Below are 23,001 nucleotides of genomic sequence, written 5' to 3'. Positions count from 1 at the left end.
GTTTATGCTCGTCTTTGGTATGTTCACCAGCTATGGCTGCTTATGGACTGGGATAGCCTGGCTACAACTGTCCATGCTCTGTTGACCTCTCATCTTGACTACAGCAATGTGCTTTGTATGGGACTGCCCTTGAAGACTGCCTGGAAGTTGCCACTGGTGCAGAATGCAGCTGCTAGTTTAGTGAGGCAACACAATGTGACTGTCATCAGTCCTGAAAGCGCTGTGCAGGTTGCCAATGACCTACTGGACTCTGTTTAGCATGTTAATACCAGCATACACAGCCCTATGTGGCTCGGGCCGCAAGCCATCTTGGACCTATAATCAACAGGGTTGGTGGCACCCAGTTGATATTTATTGCTGATGGGGCTTTCTAGGTGGTGGTTTCCAATTTGTGAAATCCCTTTACTGATGAGATTTTTTTTTACTGATGTTTGAGGGTTTTGTTCTATTTCTGAGCAGGCCAGCAATACATCTTTGAAGCAGTAGATCAGAGAGATGTTCCATGAGCCATTGTGCTGGTGCATAGGCTTCTGGGGCCATTTGACCAAGCAGCTATGAGAAGGATAGTGCCCAACTCATCAGCCAGACAGCAAAGAGGTCCAACAGCAGTGCTTAAGGCAAATCCCACTATTGGTACAATTAAATAGGAGGGGATGTTCTAGGGTTGGCTTCCCCTTAAACATCTTTTTGGGTGTGCATACCTTTCCCCTATGGTTGGGGTGGGGGTAGAAGGTGCAGGTGTGTCTTGGCCACAGGTTGCCCCTGGAAAGGGGTTACCGGTATGTCATGTGAAAGTCTGTTCCAAAACCACCTTGACTTGGATCCCCAGCTTTTCTCCCCTGCCCCAAAATGGCCTCAGCCAGAGGAAGGAGAATGGCAGAAGCATATGGCCACAAACTGAAGTTAGGTGGCTAGGTCCTACAAAGCCTAAATCATCTAGCTGCAAGTGTTTCAGATATAGAGCACAGATGCTGTTTAGTAACGGGGACTCTGCATGCAAAACCCAAAGAGTTAAACATTAGAAGTGTGAATTTAATACTGTACAAGTAGCATTTTTCATTGTCCTTCATGGGTGAAACTTGGGCAAACACCTTGGTTTAAAATTTAGCATGGCCACCAGGGCCAAACAGAATTGCTTTGGAGGCTGCATTTGGCCCAAGGGTTGCAAATCTGCCATCTCTGTTCTAAACAAATCCTAGTTTCCTTTGTTTCCCCAAATCTCAACATCTTAATTTCCGCAAATGTTTGCAAGCTACCAACAGTGAAGCTGCTTTGCAGAAGTGTAAAGTGCAGCCTAAACCAAATGCTGGAATATGCTTTCTGCCCATAAACAACTTAATGTTAAAGGTGACCATTTTAATATTAAAACAGTAGCTTGTCTTACTCTCTGCCGAGGTTCGTGATAGCCAGCAACCCCTTGCACACCTATTTTGAGGGTACATTTTATTCTTGGCATGAAATATGCCCTTTCTGCATTAGTATACTTGTTGTTTTAAGTTCTCAAATCTCTGAAGGGGAGAGAGTGCAGGTTCAGGAAAATGCCTTTGGGTCTGCATTTAATAGTAATTTTGCTTCCATGCCACTGAATTGCCTTGGCAGCTGCTACACCTTACGAAGCCTGTGCTGAAAGCAGGGTCTGTTGTCAACCAGAGGAAGCCTTCATTAGTTACATGCGCTACTGCAGAGAAGATGCTTAGCCTTAGTGTAGGGTTCAAGCAGCTTTCCTTAAAGCAGTCTGCCTCTGTGCCATTGCTCTGAAAATATTAGGGGGAGTGAAGGGATGAAGAACGAGAGAGAAGCAGAGCTCACCCAGGCAAGCTGCAGTTATGGGTGAAGAGGAAAGGGGGCCGCTTTAAGGCCCTATTGGACTTCGCTGTTTTCCAAGCTGTTGCCTTGAGACACTGGGTCAAGCTGCCATATGCTGTTGGCTGGACTGGAGTATGAAAAAGGCCCAGTATGTTGCGAAAAGCTACTTAGTTCATTAACATGTCAAGATTTAACAAGCACTGTGTCAAAACAGGGCAAAACGTAACTGTGTGTGTGGTTTTGTGTGTTTTTTTTTAATTACTGAAATTAACCGAATATGGCACTAATTTCTACAGCTACTACTACTTCCCTTCTCCCGACCACAAGCCTTGATTTCTGTATTCTTATTAACTTTGTCCTATAAATGACCTTGCAAGGAAAGTGATTCTAGGGGCTAAGTGAAACAATGTCTATTTTCTGAAGCTGTAGGCTAGGTTTTATTAATGTAATGTCTAAGATCTTTGAAGTTGTGGCTTTACCAGGAAAATCACAATCTCCCAAACCTCTATTCATAATGGGTATGACTTCCAGGGGGAACAGAATGCCTGCTGTGCTAATTATTTCAATTATCAGCTAGTACTAAAACACGTAATGGATTTTCTCTGCCTCCACAGGTAAAAGCCATGACATCACGGAAGTTAATTCAGATGTTCTGAGCTTGATCTCCCATGCTACACAAGAGAGATTAAGAGGGCTTCTGGAGAAACTCACTGTAATTGCTCAGCATCGTACGATGACCTGTAAGGTAAAGGAAATAATCATTAAGCTTCTTGGTCTCCTAACAGTCTTGTTCCAGTCAGTGGGTTTTTTTTTTTTTTTAAAAAGTAATTGTATTGGCATCCTATATCTAAAATCTGCCTTAAAGTATGCTTCATCATGGACACAGAAGGTTCTTGGCTATTAGGTTGTAAGAATAAAATGCAGTCATGGAAATGGCAATAGCCAAAAGGAAGCTGGGTAAAGGTAAAGGGACTCCTGACCATTAGGTCCAGTCGTGACCGACTCTGGGGTTGCGGCGCTCATCTCGCTTTATTGGCCAAGGGAGCTGGCAGACAGCTTCCGGGTCATGTAGCCAGCAGGACTAAGCCACTTCTGGCGAACCAGAGCACCGCACGGAAATGCCGTTTACCTCCCCGCCGGAGTGGTACCTATTTATCTACTTGCACTTTGATGTGCTTTCAAACTGCTAGGTTGGCAGGAGCAGGGACTGAGCAACAGGAGCTCACCCCGTTGCGGGGATTCAAACCGCTGACCTTCTGATCGGCAAGTCCTAGGCTCTATGGTTTAACCCACAGTGCCACCCGCGTCCCCTAAAAAGCTAACACATACCAATTCCACCTACTGGTTCATTTAGACCAGTATATGTCTGCTTTAACTGGCAGCAGTTCCAGGCTTCTCTCTTAACTAGAGTTTCCAGAGATTCCTCCTAGGACTGTCTACAATCCCAAGCATGCACGCCTGTCACTGGAGGTATAGCATGCTTCCAATTATATGCCCCCATTCTTCCCTGCCTTTAAGTGTCTTCAGGCATCAGTTTAGTTCAGTGCTGGGCCTGTTTTCTGAGCTTGGAAGCTTGAAACTGGACATAGGCAAAAATGGTTGTTGTTTTTTGTGGCGGGGAGGGTTGGAGCGAATGGCTGGTTTTAATAGCTAGTATAGATAAGCTAACTGAAAATCTGGAAACGCTTTGGAGGAAAGTAGTTCTTAATGGAATTTAAATTTAATAAATAATAAAATAAGCAGATGCAATCTTGGTAAGCAAATGTGCATTGAATTTATTTTAAACTTGTCTATTACGTTAATGCAAGCTGACTTGCTTTTAACATCTAGGTTGGGGGCCAGTGGTCCATGTTGTATTTTAAAACAACCATAAATTCTCTTTCCCCGCCCCCCGCTTTTTAGGGGAATGACAAGTACATAATAACGAGTGATACAAGGGCCCAGCTTCGGTTTCTTGAGCAGTTGGACCAGATCGAGAAGCAGAGGAAGGATGAAGAAGAGAGAGAGGTGTTGCTCCGGGCAGCCAAGGTGAGAGAATTGTAATTTGCAGAAGACTTACGGCAGCTAAATATTCCTAGACCTAGCTGCTGCCAGTTTGCTGCAGCTGAAAGAACTATACAAGCACATCCATGTAGGGGATGGGTATTTTACAGTAATTGGGTACCTTGAGAAGTTGGACCTCAGAGAAGGGATTCAGGGACTCAGGGACTCTGTGGATCCCAAGGTTTACCGAAAAGGTACAAACTCTGGCAAAGTTTTTCCGCAACAGTGGACTACTACTCTCCATCTTTCCAATATTTTCTATAATAATAATTTTTATTGTATTGTATTTATGCCCCGCCTATCTGGCTGGGTTTCCCCAGCCACTCTGGGTGGCTCCCAACAGAATATTAAAAACACGATCAAACTTCAAACATTAAAAACTTCCCTAAACAGGGCTCCTGAGTCCAAACATGTTGTAATCTATGGACACTTCTTGCATTTGTGTGTTTTTTTTGTGTTGCCAGTGGGCCCCCTTGACACTTGAAATGCGTAGGAAAGATATCCCATAGGGAAAAAAAAGATTGATGTTAAAAGCAAATAGGAAAACGTCATACACTTTGGTTATATTACCATTTATCACTATTTCAAAGTTGTTGGTAATAAGCCTATGTCTGGGCTGTATGACTCTAGACCATTTACTGAATGCTGCTCTTGCTAAAAACAGAAATAAGACAGAGCCAAACACTCAAAAATTAGAACTAGATGGCGGGGAGTTTGTAGCCTATCCTTCTATTATTATTTTTTGTTGCTTCATTTTGAAGACAAAAATGGATGAGCAGCAGCTAGAGGACACTTCTGCTTCCAATTCTTAAACCACTTCAGTCATCTCCCACCAGACTTCTCAGTTTTTGGCAGCTGTTACCTCTTCCCAGAGACTTCCATATTGCATGTCCATGGGTCTGTGCAGAATTCAGTAGCCAAGTGCAGGAAGTTATCTCTTTATATAGCTTTCAGTGTGTCTAACTTGGGTCTGATGAAGATGTAACTCTAGCCCACTGCAAACTACTGGGCAGGGGACTATATCTTGGGACAGGTGGATTCTGGCTATGATTTGCAAGGGCCCAGCATTAACCTTTGCAAAGGTTGCTGGCAACCTTCCTGGAACCACAGGTCAATGGTGCAACAAATATGAATTTTACCTTTGTACAGTAGGGCAGTTCACACCCACACCCACACACCTTTCCCTGTCCTCCGACCAAGCAAGCAGAGTTCAAGGACAGATTCCAGCCAGGCAAAAACTCTCAAGAAGAAGGTATGAAGTAGGGCTGGTGATCAGCATGGCCTGGGGAAATGGGTGTTTCCTGGACAGAGTTTTGAGGGTCAGATAGAGGACTGGAGAGGCCATCTTTGGACTCCCCAGGCCTGAGGTTCCCCATACGTGCCTTAGAATTAACTTAAAGGGTACATTCCTATTATCCCACATTACAGATCGCAGGGGATGACTGAGCTTTGTGTGGCCTTCAGCAAGTTGCTTATGCACTGAGCTAGGAGCTTCAAGGTTACACCAATTTGCTAATAGACCTAGAAGTCTTTCCTTCCCCTACCGGATGATCCACTGGTAGCTGCCTGGGACCTATTAAATGTAACCTATTATAACTCTTGCAAATGACCTATTTTAAAATGGCCCAATATAGGAACTGAAAAAATAGGCTCCTTAAGGAGGTCTTCTGCACGCCCATCAAATATGGTGCCGGATCTTTTTATCTCCCTCCTTGCTGCTTTTCTCATTTTCCCAAGTGTCTGTTGCTGACATGAACATCATCATGCCTAGGCTGGACCTGACTGACAATGTTAGCATCATTTTTAGTTCAAGCTTCCTCTGGGCTAGAATGGAGGCAGCAGTCCCTGATGAAGAGAGGGTTTTTGTGTGTGTGTGTGTGTGTGTGTGTGAGAGAGAGAGAGAGAGAGAGAGAGAGAGAGAGCGAGAGAGCGAGAGCGAGCGCACCAATCTGGCTTGAGGCATTCATTCCCTGCAGCTAAGATTTCCAATCAGAAGAGAAAATTGTAACTTATTAAATATTTAAAGATAATGTTGTGTTTGGGTGCTAGTAATTTCTATTAAACGTCTTTCTTTTTCTTCCTCTCCCTCCCCCCTTCTTTTCCTTTCCTTTCCTTTTTGATAGAGCCGTACCAATAAAGAAGATCCGGAGCAGCTGCGATTAAAGCAGAAAGCAAAAGAGGTATGACTTTTTCAAGTCCCCACGCTTTGCCTTTGTATTCTGAGGGAAGGTTGGCAGCCCTCCTCTCCTGGCAATTAGGTCAGGGTTTATTTTGCTGTTGCATACCATTTGCAGAGGCCTTGGGGAAGGACAGGAACTGCTACAGGCAAGGGCAGCACTTCAAATGAGGTCAATGAATTATGAGCTCTTAACATTTTATTTTCATAGTTTACAAAGAACTATTTCTAGACAGGCCTAAACTATACAGCAGTGTGTTTGGTAGGAATATAATGTGGGATTAGGGGGGGAAAAAGACACTTTGAGATTTAGCATCTGGGACCGTACAATAGGCTACATTTTTCCAGGGTAATTGTTCGTTTTGTAAATCTGATACTGCTTATAATTCTTTGGCTGGGAGGCGGTACTGGGATTTAGTTTTAAATGGAAAACGCCTCTGGCTTTTAATTTTCTGGGCCCAGCAGTTTTCTGTTCTGGAATGGAGCCCTTGTTTCACGCAGTTCATGTTTAGCTGCAGGGGTTTTAGTTTATAGCTTAGACTGGTTAAGCTTTTACTCCCAGAGGCCTCTGCATAGCAACTGCAGAAATCAACAAATAAGTTCATTTATGTCTGCTGCAGCCTCCTCTCAGTAGCTGACTTTTTACATTTCCCAATATCCATTTCCTGACTTTTCTAGCCGGAGAGAAAAAAGCTCCACTAATTGGAGCTTATTTTAATTGAGCCTTAATATTGGATCTCACTGGAGTTGCCCCCAGAGCTACTGGGAACAGAATTAAATGAAAATACCTAAGGTTGAAGACTGTGTGAGTGAGATTTTTTTTTTTACTTGACCTACAGATTCTTTTCCCCGCTGAATAAATCAAGCCTGTTCACATTTCTGATTAAGGATCTGACAGCAGACAATAATAAAGACAATTGAGGTGTGAGATGTGTGATACAGAGCTGAAGAAATTGGTTTCTATAGTTACTTGACTGATTCAATGCCATTTTTAAGGATCTCTGTGGTAAATGAGTGGGGTTTTTTTTCCTGAGCAATCTTTTTCTTAACTGTGCCTCTTGAACTATCAAATTTGTTGTTGCTTAACATTGCTACGGTTGGCTTCTAAGTGCCAATAGCAGCAGCAGCAGCAGCAGCAGGTTATTTATGAATGCTTTAAAGGGCCCTCGTTGTTTGGATTAATGTAGGAGGAGAGGCAGTACAAATGGCAATCCCGTGAAATGGTCTCGGCATCTATGCACCAGACTTCAACCAAAGTAAAGGAATGCCCACAGAATGCAAGGAGAGCATGAGGGAATTTGGACCCTCTGCATCAGAAGGTTTCCTTAGGCGCGTTGAGTGGGATTGACGTTATACATCAAAATATGCATATTACTTACAACTTACCATTGTTACTTGCCTAATGCTACTTCATCTCTGCCCCTCTAAGTTTTGCTATCAAGAAAGCAGTTCCCTATAAGATACTCTTAATGGATATTTACCTCTAGTTGTGCATTTTACTACCCTAAACCTTGGGAGGAGTGACTTGAGAATGGTGCAGTGCCCAGTTATGGAAACATTTTGACTTCCTTATACATAACTCCATTAGTGTTCAGTAGTGCTTTAGAGTGCAAAAGGTGAGCTGCCTGCCCCAAAGAGCTTACAATGCAAAATTCAGTACTGGGGGAGGGAATTGGAATAATAATTAAAGTAATATGCCATTTCAGTTACGTATACTCATGCCCACACCAGAAGCACATTCAACTGGAGGAGTCACTCTGGTTCTTTTCAGGGTTGTATCTATCAATATTGCATATGCACAATTCCATGGATAACAGTGCTTTGGTACTGTCATGCTGCCTTGCCATCATTTCCCCAGGTAGAAACTGAACTTGAGAGGTAACTTTCAAAGTTGATTTTGGGATGGGAATAACTAAAAGGGATTGCTTTCCAAGTTGAAACCATTCCTGATGATTACAAGTTTGACCTGTTGGTCAAAACAGCTCATCTTTGACCTTCTGGTATTTGTTCTCCTTTCCAATACCACCCTTCCTCTGGCTTTATGGTAAGCTTTAGATATTGCTTTCATTCTCAACTCTTACCTGTAGCCAGAGCATAAGATGTGGTGGTGGTGGTTTCAACAATCCTCACACCGAGTAGGTAAAATGTGATTTAAGATAATGCTGGACAAAATTTCAAGATGCAAGTTATTCTAAGTCCTAATCATTCCTCATGGAGGCCACGAAGCAAGAGGCAAGGTGTTAACCTAATATCATACAGTACCCAGGATGTAGTGCAGGGGTCAGCAAATTTTCCCCCACAGAATTTGTGGGGGGCTGGACTGTCCGCAGGCTGGATTTAGAAGGTGATTTGGCCGGATCCGGCCCCCGGGCCTTAGTTTGTCTACCCATGATATGGTGTTTAAGTGTTGCTGGACCACTTGGGAAAAGTGGCCACAATATGTAAGGGGAAAGTTGCTTGGAAATTTCAGCACTTGCACCTGCCTTCAAAAGATGAAACTTCTCAAATGAGGGGATTAGTTAAAAGCAAGTTGAAGGGGTGGGTCAGGTGGGTCAGACCTCTTCAGGCAGCTTTGAAGTTTCTTTTAAATCACTGCAGTAGTACTACAGACTAGAATGGTGATGAACAAGTGCCAAGAGGATTCAAGCAGGCATAAATGCCAAGGTCAAGGAAGCTATAAATGGGAAGAAGGGTTCCTTAAAAAATAGAAGTCTTATCCAAATGAGGGGAAAAATTCTCATAAATGAGCATAAACTGAAGCAAGCAAAGAAGTACCGGTAATTTGAGAAGCTGATGGCTGAATACATTCTTTTTAAAAAATAAACCAGGAACAGGAAAAGCTGCTAAGCCAGTGTTTCCCAAACTTGGGTCTCCAGCTGTTTTTGGATTACAACTCCCATCACCCCTACCTAGCAGGACCAGTGGTCAGGGATGATGGGAACTGTAGTCCAAAAACAGCTGGAGACCCAAGTTTGGGAAACACTGTGCTAGACAGTAAGTTGAACTTTTTGAGAACAAAGGTCTAAAAGAGAGCAGGAAGATTGCAGAGTCCATACGTGAATATTATAGGCTGTAAAATGGTGTTTGGTTTTATTGCATTTTTCATCTTGTGTATTTTTTGGGTTGTTTTTGTGTGTGTGTGTGTGGTGTGTTTTTTTTAGAGTGGTTGAGCTAGAAGGGACTTTGGAGATCTAGTCCAACCCCCTGCCTAAAAGCAGGACATACAGCATCCCTGATGGATTCCTGCCCACTTTTGCTTAAGCACCTCCAGCAAAGGAGAGCCCACCAACTCCCAAGACAGTTTGTTCCACTGTTAGTGGGGAAGCTGTCGCTATTTGGAAGTTTCTCCTAATGCTTATCCAAAATCACCTTCCCTGCAATTTCCACCTATTATTTCTAGCACTGCTCTTCTGGAGCACCAGAGAACAAGTCTGCTCAATCTTCTGTGTGACAGGTCTTCATATAGTTCAGACATGTACAACACATCAATTGCGAGACCTCGAGGTTGTTTCTGGTCAATCGCAGGGCCTTTCTCTGAGCAGCGCATGCAGGGAGATGGAGGGAGGCACGAGGGAGGTGGGGGGAGGTCTGTGTGATGCTGCTGGAAGAGGGGAGGTGGGTTTAGCCTGGCTTTCTCATTGGGGAAGGAGGCGGCTGCCAGAGACAGAGGGAGGCGCAAGGAGGAGCTGCTTGGGAAGGCTCCCTTTGATGGGGGCGGGGACAGAAGCAGCGAAGGAGGAGAATCACGGAGCAAGGAAGGAAGCAACTCAGAAGGGAAAGAGTTAACACACACAGAGAGAAGCTGGCTCCTCAGATCTGTGCAAACTAATATAAAAATATAGTTTGACTTTGCTCACTTGTTTAGTTACTTGTCCATCTAGTAACTATTTCGATCTGTCATAATGATATCCAAATATAGCTACTATATCTGTGAAATAAAGATCCATTTATTTATTTATTTAACTTAAATGATTTGGAGGGTGGTAGATCACTGCCAGTTTTTGATACTTGTTGATAGATTGCAACCAACTTTAGGTTGGACGTGCCTGATATATTTGAAGGCCACTATCCTGTTTCTCCATTATACTCTCTTCAAGCTAAATATACTCAGTTCTTTGAACAGTTCTTTATGCACATGGTTTCCAAGCCTTTTGTCCTGGTTGCCTATTGGACACACTACAGGTTTTTTTCCAAAGGCCTCCTTAAACTGTGACACCCAGACTTAACACAGTTCTCTGTTTAGAGTGGGTATACATTTTCCAATAAAACCTTCCATCAGTCCATGAAAGCCACATAGTAGCCTTTGTTCCTATAAACTTTCAGCTGCAATTGTTCTTTTTGTGGGCTGTTTGCTGTCCCACATGAGAATGCACCAAGTCAGATTTGCACACCATGTAAAACTGCACAGTTCAAAATCGGGATTGAAAATTCAAGTAGATGAGACAAGAGGGAAGTGCATACAAGCCTGAAACTTTCTATGTCTCATTCATGCCATGAGAGATTAGTTTCCCATTGCATCTGACCTGAACTAATGTCACTCGTTTTACATATCAGATGGCATGACAGGTGGTAATAGGTGCAACAGTCATTGGATAGTTTAGTTGCATTTGCATCTCCTGTTGGAAGGGCAACATGGAGAGGAATTCTGCTGGCTAAATTATGAACCTATGAGGGCTAAAGGTTTCAAACCAGCTTCCCTTGAATGTAAAATGGCACTTGAAGACTGTTTGGGGCCTTCACTGCCCTCTGGAATGTATTATTTCTGTACCTATCAGGTGGATAATGCTTGCTCTGTACCACAGTGAAGTAGATAATGCTTTCTGTTTATTAAAGCACATTAAGTATTCAGAATGCCCTGGTGCATGGGCAAAATAAAACAATAGTTCAAGTGACCATCAACTGTCTAGCATCTGAAGAGTTTAAGTGCATCAAAAGCAACAAGTCAATGTACTTCTTCCTAAACTAAAATACTTGCCCTTCCTACTTGTACTGAAATGTGGTGTGTGTGTGTCTGCAAGTTTTATGAAAGTGGAAAAATCCAATTTCTGTGAGATGGTAAGGAAATCTTTTCTTAAAACTGAACAGGAGAACAGAGCAGTTTCCCCTTCTTAAAAATTGCTTCATGTGATTACAGCTATGCTGCAAATGCCATTTCACCATTGGGAAGGGCTTAAAAAAATGTACCTCCACTTTATTTGTGCTTCAGGTCAGATTAACTAAAATGGTTATTGTGTCACCTAGAAACTCCTGACTGCTTCAAGACCAGACTTTTAAAAAACCTATATATTATTATTAAAAAGGCCAGCAGCAACAAAGACCATTTTACAATTTCTGCAACGTTTTCATAGCAATTTGATCTTTACACAGGTTTTTTAAAAAATCTTTGTACTTGTAGCAGATGGAAAAATCGAAGAAGGGAAAATGGGCTTGAAATGCTTTCTGGCTGGCTTCTGATCTCAAGACTTGTGCCTTCTGAGCAAATATATAGTAGTGCTGAGAAGTCTATAGAGTACTAGTCTTGAGACTTGGTGGGACATTGCTTCATCTGGTTTAGGGATAAGTAACATATCTATCCTGTGGTTCTCCAGATGTTTTGGATTCGCAGCTCCCATGCTCCCTGGCAATTGGCCATGTTGGCCAGGGCTGATGGCAGTTGCAACAACATTGGGAGTGCATGTAGCTATCCCTGCTGTAAGCTGCTGTAGCTGAATTCATCCCTTGAGGGATGAATTTAGGGTGTAAAGGCATATGGGAGCTGGTTCACATAGCACAACTGTCTGTCTGCAACATGCAGTAAACTTATTTTTGTGAATTGGCCATGGCAGATTTAACAGGTTGGAACTTGATACCTCCTGTGCAATACTTCTCAGTAGAAGTGATTCATATATTTGCATCTTGTCACAGTGCAGAGTTCTCAAGTATCTAGCATGTATGTATTTGTGATCTGGTGCTAAGAGATGTATGCGGTGGCTACCTGCATTGCTCTAGCCATCTCAGCCTATTACAAATAGCAGCCAGAATGAGGTTTAGGTAAATATTCATAAATCAAAACTGCTTCCTGCAAGACGGAGGAAACATAAGCTAAAATAGTATTAATAGATTATTTCAGAATAAATTGTATTTTTAATAAAGGAAATGGAGAATGGGATGCTTAATATTAAAGAGATTATTACATACTTTCTTAAATGGTAAATGTTCCACTGAAGTACGTATTTTTCCCCAAAACAAATGTATAGTGAGCTATAGAATGATGCCCCTAAATATGCTTCTTGTTGAACCTTTTTATTGCTATACAAATGGGATAACAAGCAAACAAGAGCACACTCGGTTCATGAATTTCTAACTGCAGAAGACTGGCCAAGGCTAAGACTAACTGACTCAAGTTGAGCCGTGACTTTCAGGGTACTGCAGACCAACCTACTCATAACTTCCTCTTTTCTTCCTAAATTAGTTGCAGCAATTAGAACTTGCACAAATGCAGCAAATGGAGGCTAACCATGCAGCTCTGGCAGCCATTGGGCCAAGAAAAAAGAGGCCACTGGATTCATCCGGACTGGAGGTATGTGCAGTAACCCTTCTTGGTTTAGTATCTTCCAGCTGAACTGTGTTTCTGTTTTGTATATTGTTGGAATTTCACGCGACTTGATATTTATCAGTTTTAGCGGCAATGAAGCAGCCTCTTGGCATCCAGAAAAGTTCTGCATGATTATGAGTTGTGTTCTGAAAAGGAATGGTGTTTTACTACTCCTGTAGTAAAATGTAGCAAGAGGACAAGGGCGGCTAGTGTCCGTTGGCTGTGGTTGTGCAAATGTCATGGGCATCATTTGTATGATATCTAAGGCAAGCCTCAAGTCTTTTCCCACCTATCTTGGATGTCTCACAGCATTTCAGAATTCTCATCCTGAATCTCATCTCTCTATAAGTTCCCGAATAATGAAAGAAAATCCATTTGCTCTTGTTATCCCATCTGCTTCTGCATGATGGTGAATGGAAAGTTCCTGGGTTTCTGTCAGTCGAGAACTCTTCTTCTGCCTAACTATTTTGGTTGCTGTTAAGTCTAGATATAAAACGAATATTTAAAAAAAGCTAGAATGATCATCTGAATACATTTCAACACCCCCCATTATAAAACTAGCCAGCTATTTCAAAGAAATTTAAAAGTTCACTTGAAATACCTATTTGCCTTTGCTAACATGGCGTACTCCCGATGAGGTTGGACTGGAGCACCCATCGCCTGCGAATGGAGGACACCCACACGGGTTTAAAACCAATGGCTGTTCCCTAACAATGTTGCCCAGAATTTTAAGGATGTTCAGGGGACAAGTGAGCTCTGGTATGATATTTTGCTTCTCAGGGCAAGAATGGTGGAATAAATTTCTGACTAGCCAACAAAAGTGAATCAGTCCACCAACAGGGATATTATCTTGCCTTTGAGCTTGGGTGTGTGCCTTGAAATTTTAATAAATTAGTGGCTATCTTCTTGCAGCCTGTAGAATGAGCTTTTATCTACCTTAATTACTGCTAAAAGATTTAAAATCATGAGCTTGGTATAACAACTTTCCCAGGTCCCTCCCTTAACCATTCGGCTTTCATTAGGTAAATCATGGTGTTTACTATTAAGTAGGTGAAGGCTACAGCAGAGCAAGGTAGTAATTATTCTCAGCTTTTACTTTTCTATAATTCTAGAGGATAATATAATGGCTGCCCCTTAGACATATTCTTGCTGTCACTGATGCTGTTCCTACCTTATTAAACACTTGTGCTGTAACCCTACATAACACTAGATGAAAATGCCAGTGGCAATAGAGTTATACATCAGAACAATAGCATCCAACATTTTGTGCAACATAAAGGGAAGCACTCATTAAGGCATGCTATGCCTACACTTTGCATCTTTATAAGGGTGTCTATAAAATATGTAGCAAGTCAGTTAATTCATTTGGTTTCTAAGCACCTACGAGAGACGCTCCAAACATAGCAGAGGTGGGGGACCTGTAGATGTTGATGGACTCCAACTCCCACCATCCTGGCCTTTGATCACATTGGGAAGGACCTATGGGAGCTGGAGTCCAACAACATCTGGAGGCATGAAGGACCCCTATCCCTGCACTACAGAAATTAATCCAGGTTGGCCAGAGTGGACTTTCAACAGGGAGAGACAACCAACTGCATGCAGCTCACCCGCAAGTGTAGCTGTGAAGTGGGAACACAATGTTGTGTTAAGACTTAACAGTTTTAGGTGTATGAATAATATATTTTGGTATTCAACTACAAAAAAAGCAACATGACCCAGGTTGAATATTTGAGTGTGATGGGCCTGCTTTCTTGAATATAATTTTGCCAAGTAATTTGAGACAGGCCATAACTTTAATATCACTAGGTATGGGAGTGGGAGAATGTGGCCACCAATATTTGCCAGCCCATGCTGCAGAGGCTTAGATTTCTAACCATGAGAGGAAGAGTGGCATGTGTTGTAACATTATTTTACAGTACACAAATCTCTGGGAGCTTTAATCTTTTACATAGATGCTGGGACTTCCTGTGCAAATTCCTTTTTAGTTTGTCGGCTATTAGAGTGCTAAAGGGTCCAGCCACTAAGCAGTTTGTTCCAACCAGTATTGAAGTGTCCTGGTTCTTTGCTGGGGTTTAGAAATGGTGAGGTGTATTGTAAATGGATCTGAAGAGTTATGACTGTAAAGTAGTTTTTAAATCAAATCATCTCTGAGAAATCTTTTTTTTTATATAGAAGCAGAATGCTTGCAGTATACGCATAACAAGGAAAGCAAAACATCCTGATGAGTAAACAGTGTTCTGTTCAGAGATGAAAGGATGGCCTTGAAATGGAAGAATATGGCTTGGGGGCCTGTACACACTAGGAATCACCAAAAGCATATTTTGAGAAAACATGTCTAATTTAAATATGTAGAACTATATCCATCGAGTGCAAAGATACTTATTTTCTAAAGCTGTTAAATGTCAAAGAGCTTAAGCAGTTTGACACACATCTGACCATTTCCAGTTATTTATCTTTCTATAAGTGTTAAATAAAACTAGTGGTAGTGCACCAGAAGCATGCATTTAATTCATATATATACAGTTATATGGATAGCTAAAGCATATTTTTTTTTGGGGGGGGAGTGAACTAGTTTATGTTGCTCATGGCCCCTCCCAGCGTGCCAAGTGTTTAGGGTAGACATCTCCTGGGAAGGTTGCCATTATTACCTGAGGGCCAGCTCACTTTTTCCAGACTTCTCCTTGGCACTTTCCTGTGAAAGCAGTTAAACTCTGCCCAAGGAAGTCTTCCCATTGATTGCCACATATAGAACATTAGTTGGTGGTGACGTTCCAATCCCAGGGTTCCTATGAGTACCCTCTTCTGTGTTGATGCTGCTATTTTGACTGCATAAGCCTGGACACTCTTCTCCTGAAGATTAGAGGTTTGAAGCAAGATTTGCCTTTTGATTTGATTCTTCAAAAATCACATTTGCAGCACTGTGCCTATATCTTCATATCTATGTGAAATAGGGTTAATAGCTATCTCTTCGGTATCAGTGTGTGCACCATACTAGACACTATTGGTGCATTGGCAAAAACTATGGGGACAACCAGGTTGTTGCCATGATTGTGGAGCTAATGTTCTGTACTCCTTAACACAGGCACAGGGTAGCCAGAAAGAAACTTCGTAACAGTTCAATCCCCCTTAAGCGCTGACTCTCATGGTCATGGAATAATGCACAAATTGACTGACTTTCAGCTAATTGTGCAGAGAAATGTATATTCTAGGGCAGGGCTGTGGAACGTACTGCTGCCCCTTGACCGTAGGGCATGCTGGCTGGGCTGATAGGAATTATAGTCCAACAGCCTCTGGGGGATTGCAGATTCCTTACTCCTGGGTTTAGAAGCATGTCAGCTTCCTTGACTTGCATGCTGACTGAGTCCCCTCAATTGTAAGTGCTTGGTGCATCTTGGGACTCTCTGTAACTGCGACACAGTCTCATTGGAAGAGACTAGGAAGCAACAAATGTGTTGTATGTCACATGTCAGTGGATGGTGGAGTTTCAGTTTCATCTCTGAATTTCGTAGAAGGTTGTCAGTTTGGGCCACACTCACGACGTCAGATGTTTGCCTGTAAATTGGCTAAAATATTCTAGACTGCCACTTATAGGTTTAAGCAGTGCAGCTCACAGGCCCATAGAATGCCATTCCTGTACAGAGATGAACTTAATTATTTTCTTGTGTGAAAGATATCTGCAATTTAAATGACTAATTGTATTGTAGCTCTGGGCTAAACATATTGATAACACAAACGTTGATGACATGTGAAGGGTCAAGAGTTTTATAATTTAGTTGATGATATATTGCCTAAAATGATGTGGCAAAGAGCCAGAATATTTCAGTTTAATAATCGTCTATTAAGTTAACATGACACATTTTGTACAGTATTTGTTACCTCCAGGTACAGATTAAGGATCTGATGCAGCCACAGATAGTGACATGTAAGCATGAATCTTGGGCATAATCATGAGTAAACTGACACTACATTTCCAGTAATTTGTCTCAATATGTAAAACACTCTGTTGGTTACATTTGAAAGGACTTGTAGAAATGTCACAATGTAAGTTGGGGGAGGAAAGCTACACAACAGAATATTAATACCTAGTTTCTTGCAGATCTTTGACAGTTTAGTGAAGTTCCAGCATGAGTGAAGATAATTGGATCATAAACATACACATTTATTCCTAAATTGTTCAAGTGAAAACATGTCTGTCATGCCATGAGGTGTCCTAAGAGTTCTCATTCTCCTTTTTAAAAATCAAAAGTGCTGTATAGTATTTTCATTTACTTATTTTACTGTCAGAGAGCTGCGTTGGAGACTTTTTCATCCCAGTAAGAAATAGAAGGTCAACTGAAGTTCTTTCTAAGTGTTGCTTTTCAACATGGCACATTGATGGAGCACCTCACAGTGGTGCTGTGGGCACTTGACCTGTAGAAGAAGAAGAAGAAAAGCAGAATTCTCTGGTTTTAAGCATGTTTTCCACTTTACAATCTCTTGGCAACTGAAGTTTGTTTCGTTTTCAGAATTCTGGTTTCATTGTGAAACCCTAATCTTGCATTGGCTAATAAAAACCTTAAAGAAAGTTGTCTTACATGAGATTTCTACTGGTTTTATTTTATATTTTTAAATAAGCCAGTGTAGGTTTAAAACTTTTTCAAAAAACAAAATACAGCACAGCATAAGGTTGCCATATTTCAAAAAGTTAAAAATCCGGACACAAAAGCTGTTGAGCTTTTTTTGTATTATTTCATTTGGCCAAAGTTTGCTGCGTAGATTTCTCATGAGAATATTCTGCATTTGACTTGATGGGGAGAGTGAAAGAAATTCCACTGTTTGGCTAACTCAAGCTTATCTGCCAACGGTAAATGAGAAAATCTCTTACCTGCATGACTTCATTACATGTATGTATTGTACATGCATAAGAAAGCATTATATAAATGCTTTTGGAACAAATTGCAGAACCTTTAAATTTAATGCTCATTCTTCTGATCGTCTCTTGAGAATGGATACTATATAATTGTATTTTTGTCCCTTGAGTATTTCTTGGACCAGTGATGATTAGCTTAGTCCATCAACCATGTAACATTATTGCTAATGTCTGTTAACTTTGTATTTGTCGTGCTAACTATTAAAAGAATGCAGCAAATTGTTGGCTGGATTCGAGGCAGGATGGTGTCTGTGATACGACTCATCAGCTTTCATATACAGCAGCAGGAAAAACGAAAACCTTGCTACAGCTTCACATTCTCACAATGTGGAAAAGCACACTTTTATTTATTAAATTTGTATCCTGCCCTGCCGCCCAAAGGAGACCAGAGCAACAAACACCAGAATGTTAAACAATACAATTTAAAGTGAAATGAAAACATACTTTAAACAATCTAAAAACATTTTAAAGCAATTAAAGCATCTAAAAAACATAACATGCATACCAGCTTAAACCAGAGACCAATCTGGTTTTGTATATTATTTGGGGGGGGGGGGAAGCCCTAGATAGGATTTTGCATGACAGTTCTTTTATTTTGGCACATAATGAAAGGCTTGGATAAGTCTCCCAGATTTTATGCCAATCTTCCATTTAGAGTTCAGTTTGCACATCTGTTTCCAAATTCTACATGTAAGCTAAAAGCTATATGGGCTATTGTGTGCATTTGATTAAGTTATCATATTTATCTACTTCATAAAAATATTTCTAGACTGCCCCTCATATAAAATATTGGGGGTGTATGCAACAACATTTAGAAGTACAATAAAACATAATATAAAAGAAAGACAATACAAAATAATCATAAAAATGACGGGCTCATCCTGACAAAGTTTAAACCACTCCACACCCAGTGTGGGAGAAGCTCAAATCTGTTGCCTTGGGAAAGTTCCCTGAGAGAGACTCAAGTGTTGCTTGGTTAAATAGATGTTGGAGGAAAACTTCACTTAACCTTAACCAACACTCATGGCCAGTAAAAAAAGAGGCGATGGTACTCTCTTCCATCACAAAAAAGGCACTGCTTATATTTGTGCTTTGTGAGACAACACGTGAATGATGCAAATTCAGTACTTTGAACAGAAGTGGGGAAGATATGTAAATTACTGGGCAACCTTGTCTCCAGTGGTATGAGTAGTCTACTTATTGGGCCTTTGAAAGAGAGGCTAAAATGAAGGCAACACAAAAAGCAGGACAAATAACCAAGGGTTATATGGTCAGTAAAAACTTGAGATGACAGGGAGAGAGTCGAGTTAAATTATGCTGGGACTGGTTTACGGCATGTATGTACATGTTCAGACACTCTCCTCAGATTTACAACAGAGTGACTTATTTTAATCCCTAAGTAATTGCAGCCAGCACCTTCAAACATGGAAGCAGTGGAAGAGGTTTCGGAGCAAAGGGTGTAACATATGCTTCAGAAATTATGCCATGTATTGAGTAACTGCGAAGAACTAGGGCAGGCAGTCTTTCTCCATTATTTTAATCTACAGAGAAAATCTAAAGAGTGTTATTTGCATGGTTTAGGGTTGGCACTGGGGGGAGAGCAGGGCTCTTATGCTTTGAACAGCTGTGTGGCAGGCAGAAATTGAACAGGTGAAGTCCTTTCTAGTATAGAAATACAATTATTGTTTTGTCAGAAACATTGCTTGCTTGCTTGCACTTGGCTCCTAATTTATGTTTGTCACCTTCACCCCACGCAAGGGAGGATGTAAATTTGCATATGATTAGAAGCATACACAAATATGTGTGCTCTTTTGTGAATATGGCAAAACCCATAATCCACCTGCGTTGTACTGGTTTAAGAAAATCAAAAACAACCCCCTCATGCTTACCCTCAGGTTGAAAAGATTCCCCATCCTTGCAGTACACACTATCCCACAAGGAAGCCCCACTGAACTCAAACCTCTGAGTAAACCTTACATGAGCTCAAGCTATGACTGTTCTCAAGGGTGGAGAGATGGATCCAGATACGGAGATTGCTCATGGGGAATTTTGAGGTTTTTGTCCTTTACACTTTGTTTTTCAAAGGGCTACATGAGAATGAACAGGTTTGTGTGTGAATGCTCAGTTTTAAGCCCTCTAAGCTGGTCTCTGTTTAGAAAGTAAATACTTTCCTCTCCCTAAAGTTATTTGACTTCTGAAGGACATGGCTATTGGATTGCTGAGGAATCCCCTGAGGCTTGTTTCATTTGTAATAATGCCTTGAGCTTTCTGCTGCATCCTGTTGGAGTGACCTCCTCTTCAACCCTGTAGTGGCAGCTGTGCTACAAAGCTAGCCACCCCCCTTGCTTCCACTCCCCGTAAGGGGTTTTCTTACTTTGAACTGTGACCCTTTTGTGTCTTACCAAGACAAGAGGGACCTCTCTCTTTCCCTGTACATGGCCACGATATTTCTCCCATGCCTATTTTGTTCCAAGCCATTGAACAAATGGAAAGTTTCAAAACAATGGCATTCTTATTTTAGTTTTCAGCTGGTGTTGTCTTGTATCATGTTAGTGGGAGAAATAGTCTTTCTTTTGGGAGAGAAAGCAGGTATCAACTTAAGTCTGTTTGCTGATGTCAAAGTAGTAGCAGTAGCACTTCCTACGGATATACTTCATGCCAATCGCCAAGCGTTTAAATGTGTTGGCTTGTATTGTTTCCCTACTTTCTAAACGAGTCTAAAATTCTTTTGTTCTATATCCTTAAGGTGGTTTGGATTAAATAAAAAAAAACATTTCTGTCCCACTTAAAGCAACTAATGTTAATAACAATATTTTGTATGCTGCCCATCTGACAGGGTTGCCCCAGCCACTCTGGGTGGCTTCCAGCAATAATGAAACCATATACTAAGGTTATATGGTCAGTTTTAAAAGCAGTGTGAGATAGCTTGACATGAAGCCTAAGAAGATATTTGCTGTTCTCCTAAAAGTGAAAGAGTCTCTGGCTACCCCATGACCCCTAGGAAAGTTCCACATGCTACCATGGAGGAGCAGCACATGGGCCGTCACACTTTAAACATCTGGGTATTGATAATGGGACCTCTCCAATAGATCTTAAGGCTGGGGTGGAGTTTTTTGAGGTCTCCTTTTGGATATTCAGGACGAGGCCATTTAAGAGCTTTATCCTATTTTTTTCCTGAAGACTCTGAACACAATTCTTTGAGAAACGGGTCTCAGCATACTGAATTGCATGTGTTTCCTGCAAAGACAGCTGTGCCCCGTCGAGCAATCGCTTGCATGGGAGACCTCTAAAGTTAGGGCAAATAATAAGGGGTGAAGCTCATGCAGTATAAGATCCTATTGGAGTTGCACTTACGTTGTACAGTGAGTTTTATTTATTTTTAATGACTACTCACCTTTTCTCTCCTTTCTCCTGTTCTAGGTCTTAAACAGATCACCCAGCCTTGCAAAACCAAATCTTCATCCACGAATAACACGCATCGGCCTCAGGGACTTGATATTCTGTATGGAACAAGAAAAAGAGCTGAAGCACTCTCTAGCCTTGTACCGAGCTCTTCTGAAGTAACGGCTAGGCAGTTTGCGTCTGGGCTTGCCAGCATTTGTTGCCAAAGAACACCTGTTTGCACTATCTTGAAACCTTGGTTTACAGTGATCACCTGTTTCCTTTTCCTTTTTTCTTAAACGAAGGGAACCACCTAGAACAGACTACTGGGTGGTTACTAGAATCATGTATGCTGCCTGAATGCACTGGAGACAGAAGGCTTCAGGAGCCTGCGAAGTTCAGTATAAGCGACACTTGTGTCAATATTTCAATCTGCAATATTATCCCATGAATATTGTGCCTTGTAATGCTGCAGTTGGGGAAGGGTGGTATGACGAATGTATTTAATCACAAACCAGCAGGCAAGCAGCTTGCTAGCGTGTTGCCTACAGGATTCAACCTCGCTAGCTGTCCTAGTTTTTAGAGTTCGCTATAGCTAGCTGGAAGAGAAACCACTTGGGAGCAAGCCAAAGAAGTGCCAAAGTGAGATCTGCAATCTATTGCCTCCAAAGAAAAGGGGGACTTCCCAGTGGCATGGCTTGTGCTGCCAGTACTACTGGACGGATGAAGCAAGCTGGAACTGTAAGAGTTCGGGCGAGCAGCTTTTGGAAATGTAGTTGCCGAAATCTAAAAGGCAAATCTGGTGGAACACTTAACACAGGCCGATTGCCCTTTCCATTCCATTTCCAGCATAACAATGACTTTGGATGTGTTCGGTTTTGCATCTGTGCAGACTTTAAAGCAGGGAACTATCTTGGAGGCTCTTGCAGTGTGGAACACTGTTTTATGTAAAGTATAGAATATAATTATTTGATCTCCTGCTTCCTACATTATGGGAATCAAAGAGCAGACATACAGTTATCAGGGATTTGATCTTAAAACTGGAAGTTTGGATGCGATTCCGAAATCCGATTAATAGGGAGAAAAATTCTGCTGTGGCATTTCGTGGGAGAGCACAAAACTCTGCAAGGAGCTGAAGTGATAGTTCTGGTGGACTTTAAAGAGAGCCTGCCGGTTTGCCTGCTGTGAATCACTCCAGAAGAAGTTGGTTGTGGAGAGCCATATGAAGACACCTTTTGCACTTTTCTACAAATTCTGCACTACCCTGTGCACATAATGTATAACATTGGGTGTATACTGGGATGGGTAAGAGATAGCAGCTGAATGTCTTTACCATTAAAGTCTTTATTTTTAAAGGCTTTCAAAGCTTTTGGGTATGCCACCTTACAAATTGGGGAAACCGTCTAACTTAAGACACCAGGACTACTGCAGAATGTTGAGAGGCTCTAATCTAGTTAGTTTCTCTGTTAGAAAAACTGAACTAAGTTAGTTAAACCTACATAGTGAATTATTTGTCTGTGTGAAATGTCAGCAAGATACTGGTGGGATAAGGCAGGCAGAAGAAGAAAGATAATTGTATAATAAAATGCATAGCTTTACTATTTATGTAAAGTACAGCATTTCCCTGGTTGTGTATTCAGTCTTGCTGACAGATGTTTAAAATTATTTTAAATACTGCATTAAAATAACTATTTTATTAAAAATGTTAACGAGTATTTACTCCATCAAACATCAGAGATGGCATTATTGCATCCAGAACTGTTGTCATGAAGAGCTAGCTGTCAGCACATCAAAGCAGAATGTCCGCAATAGCAGAGAATACTTCAAGAATATAGCTCAATATTTGCATATAGCTTGTGTTAAAGCATTTTTGCCTGCACTGTTCACATGTAAGGTGGGAGTTGGGGTCTTTTTCCTCAAAAGTGCATGTGTGAGAAGTGAAACCGGCCTTTCTCCCCTCTCCCCCATCCCATTTAATTACATTTATATCCTGCCTCTCATCAAGGAACTCCCTCTCCCCCAGGCAGTCTCTCCTCCAGGCCCTGACCAGACTCAGACCTGCTTAGCTTCTGCAAGGTAACTGCACCATGTGCCCTCAAACTAGACCTGTAA

General features: G+C 41.5%; 1 protein-coding gene across 3 annotated transcripts in view; it reads left to right on the top strand.

Annotated features, from left to right (window-relative positions):
• Positions 1 to 22,592, top strand: part of TAF4B (TATA-box binding protein associated factor 4b) — a 63,578-nt gene extending 40,986 nt beyond the window's left edge. For all 3 annotated transcript variants that reach the window (XM_083748247.1, XM_083748245.1, XM_083748246.1), the window contains 5 exons: positions 2,421 to 2,551; positions 3,709 to 3,834; positions 5,973 to 6,029; positions 12,477 to 12,584; positions 20,929 to 22,592. In XM_083748247.1, the coding sequence (XP_083604373.1) occupies positions 2,421 to 2,551; positions 3,709 to 3,834; positions 5,973 to 6,029; positions 12,477 to 12,584; positions 20,929 to 21,072 (566 nt within the window). In that variant the 3' untranslated portion in view covers positions 21,073 to 22,592. The remainder of the gene's footprint in view (positions 1 to 2,420; positions 2,552 to 3,708; positions 3,835 to 5,972; positions 6,030 to 12,476; positions 12,585 to 20,928) is intronic.
• The last annotated feature ends 409 nt before the right edge of the window (positions 22,593 to 23,001 follow it).

Source organism: Podarcis gaigeae (genome assembly GCF_964106915.1).
Source record: "Podarcis gaigeae genome assembly, chromosome: 7".
Taxonomy (NCBI): Eukaryota; Metazoa; Chordata; class Lepidosauria; order Squamata; family Lacertidae; genus Podarcis; species Podarcis gaigeae.
Note: the sequence above shows the minus strand (reverse complement) of the source record. Positions and strands in the feature narration are given on the sequence as shown.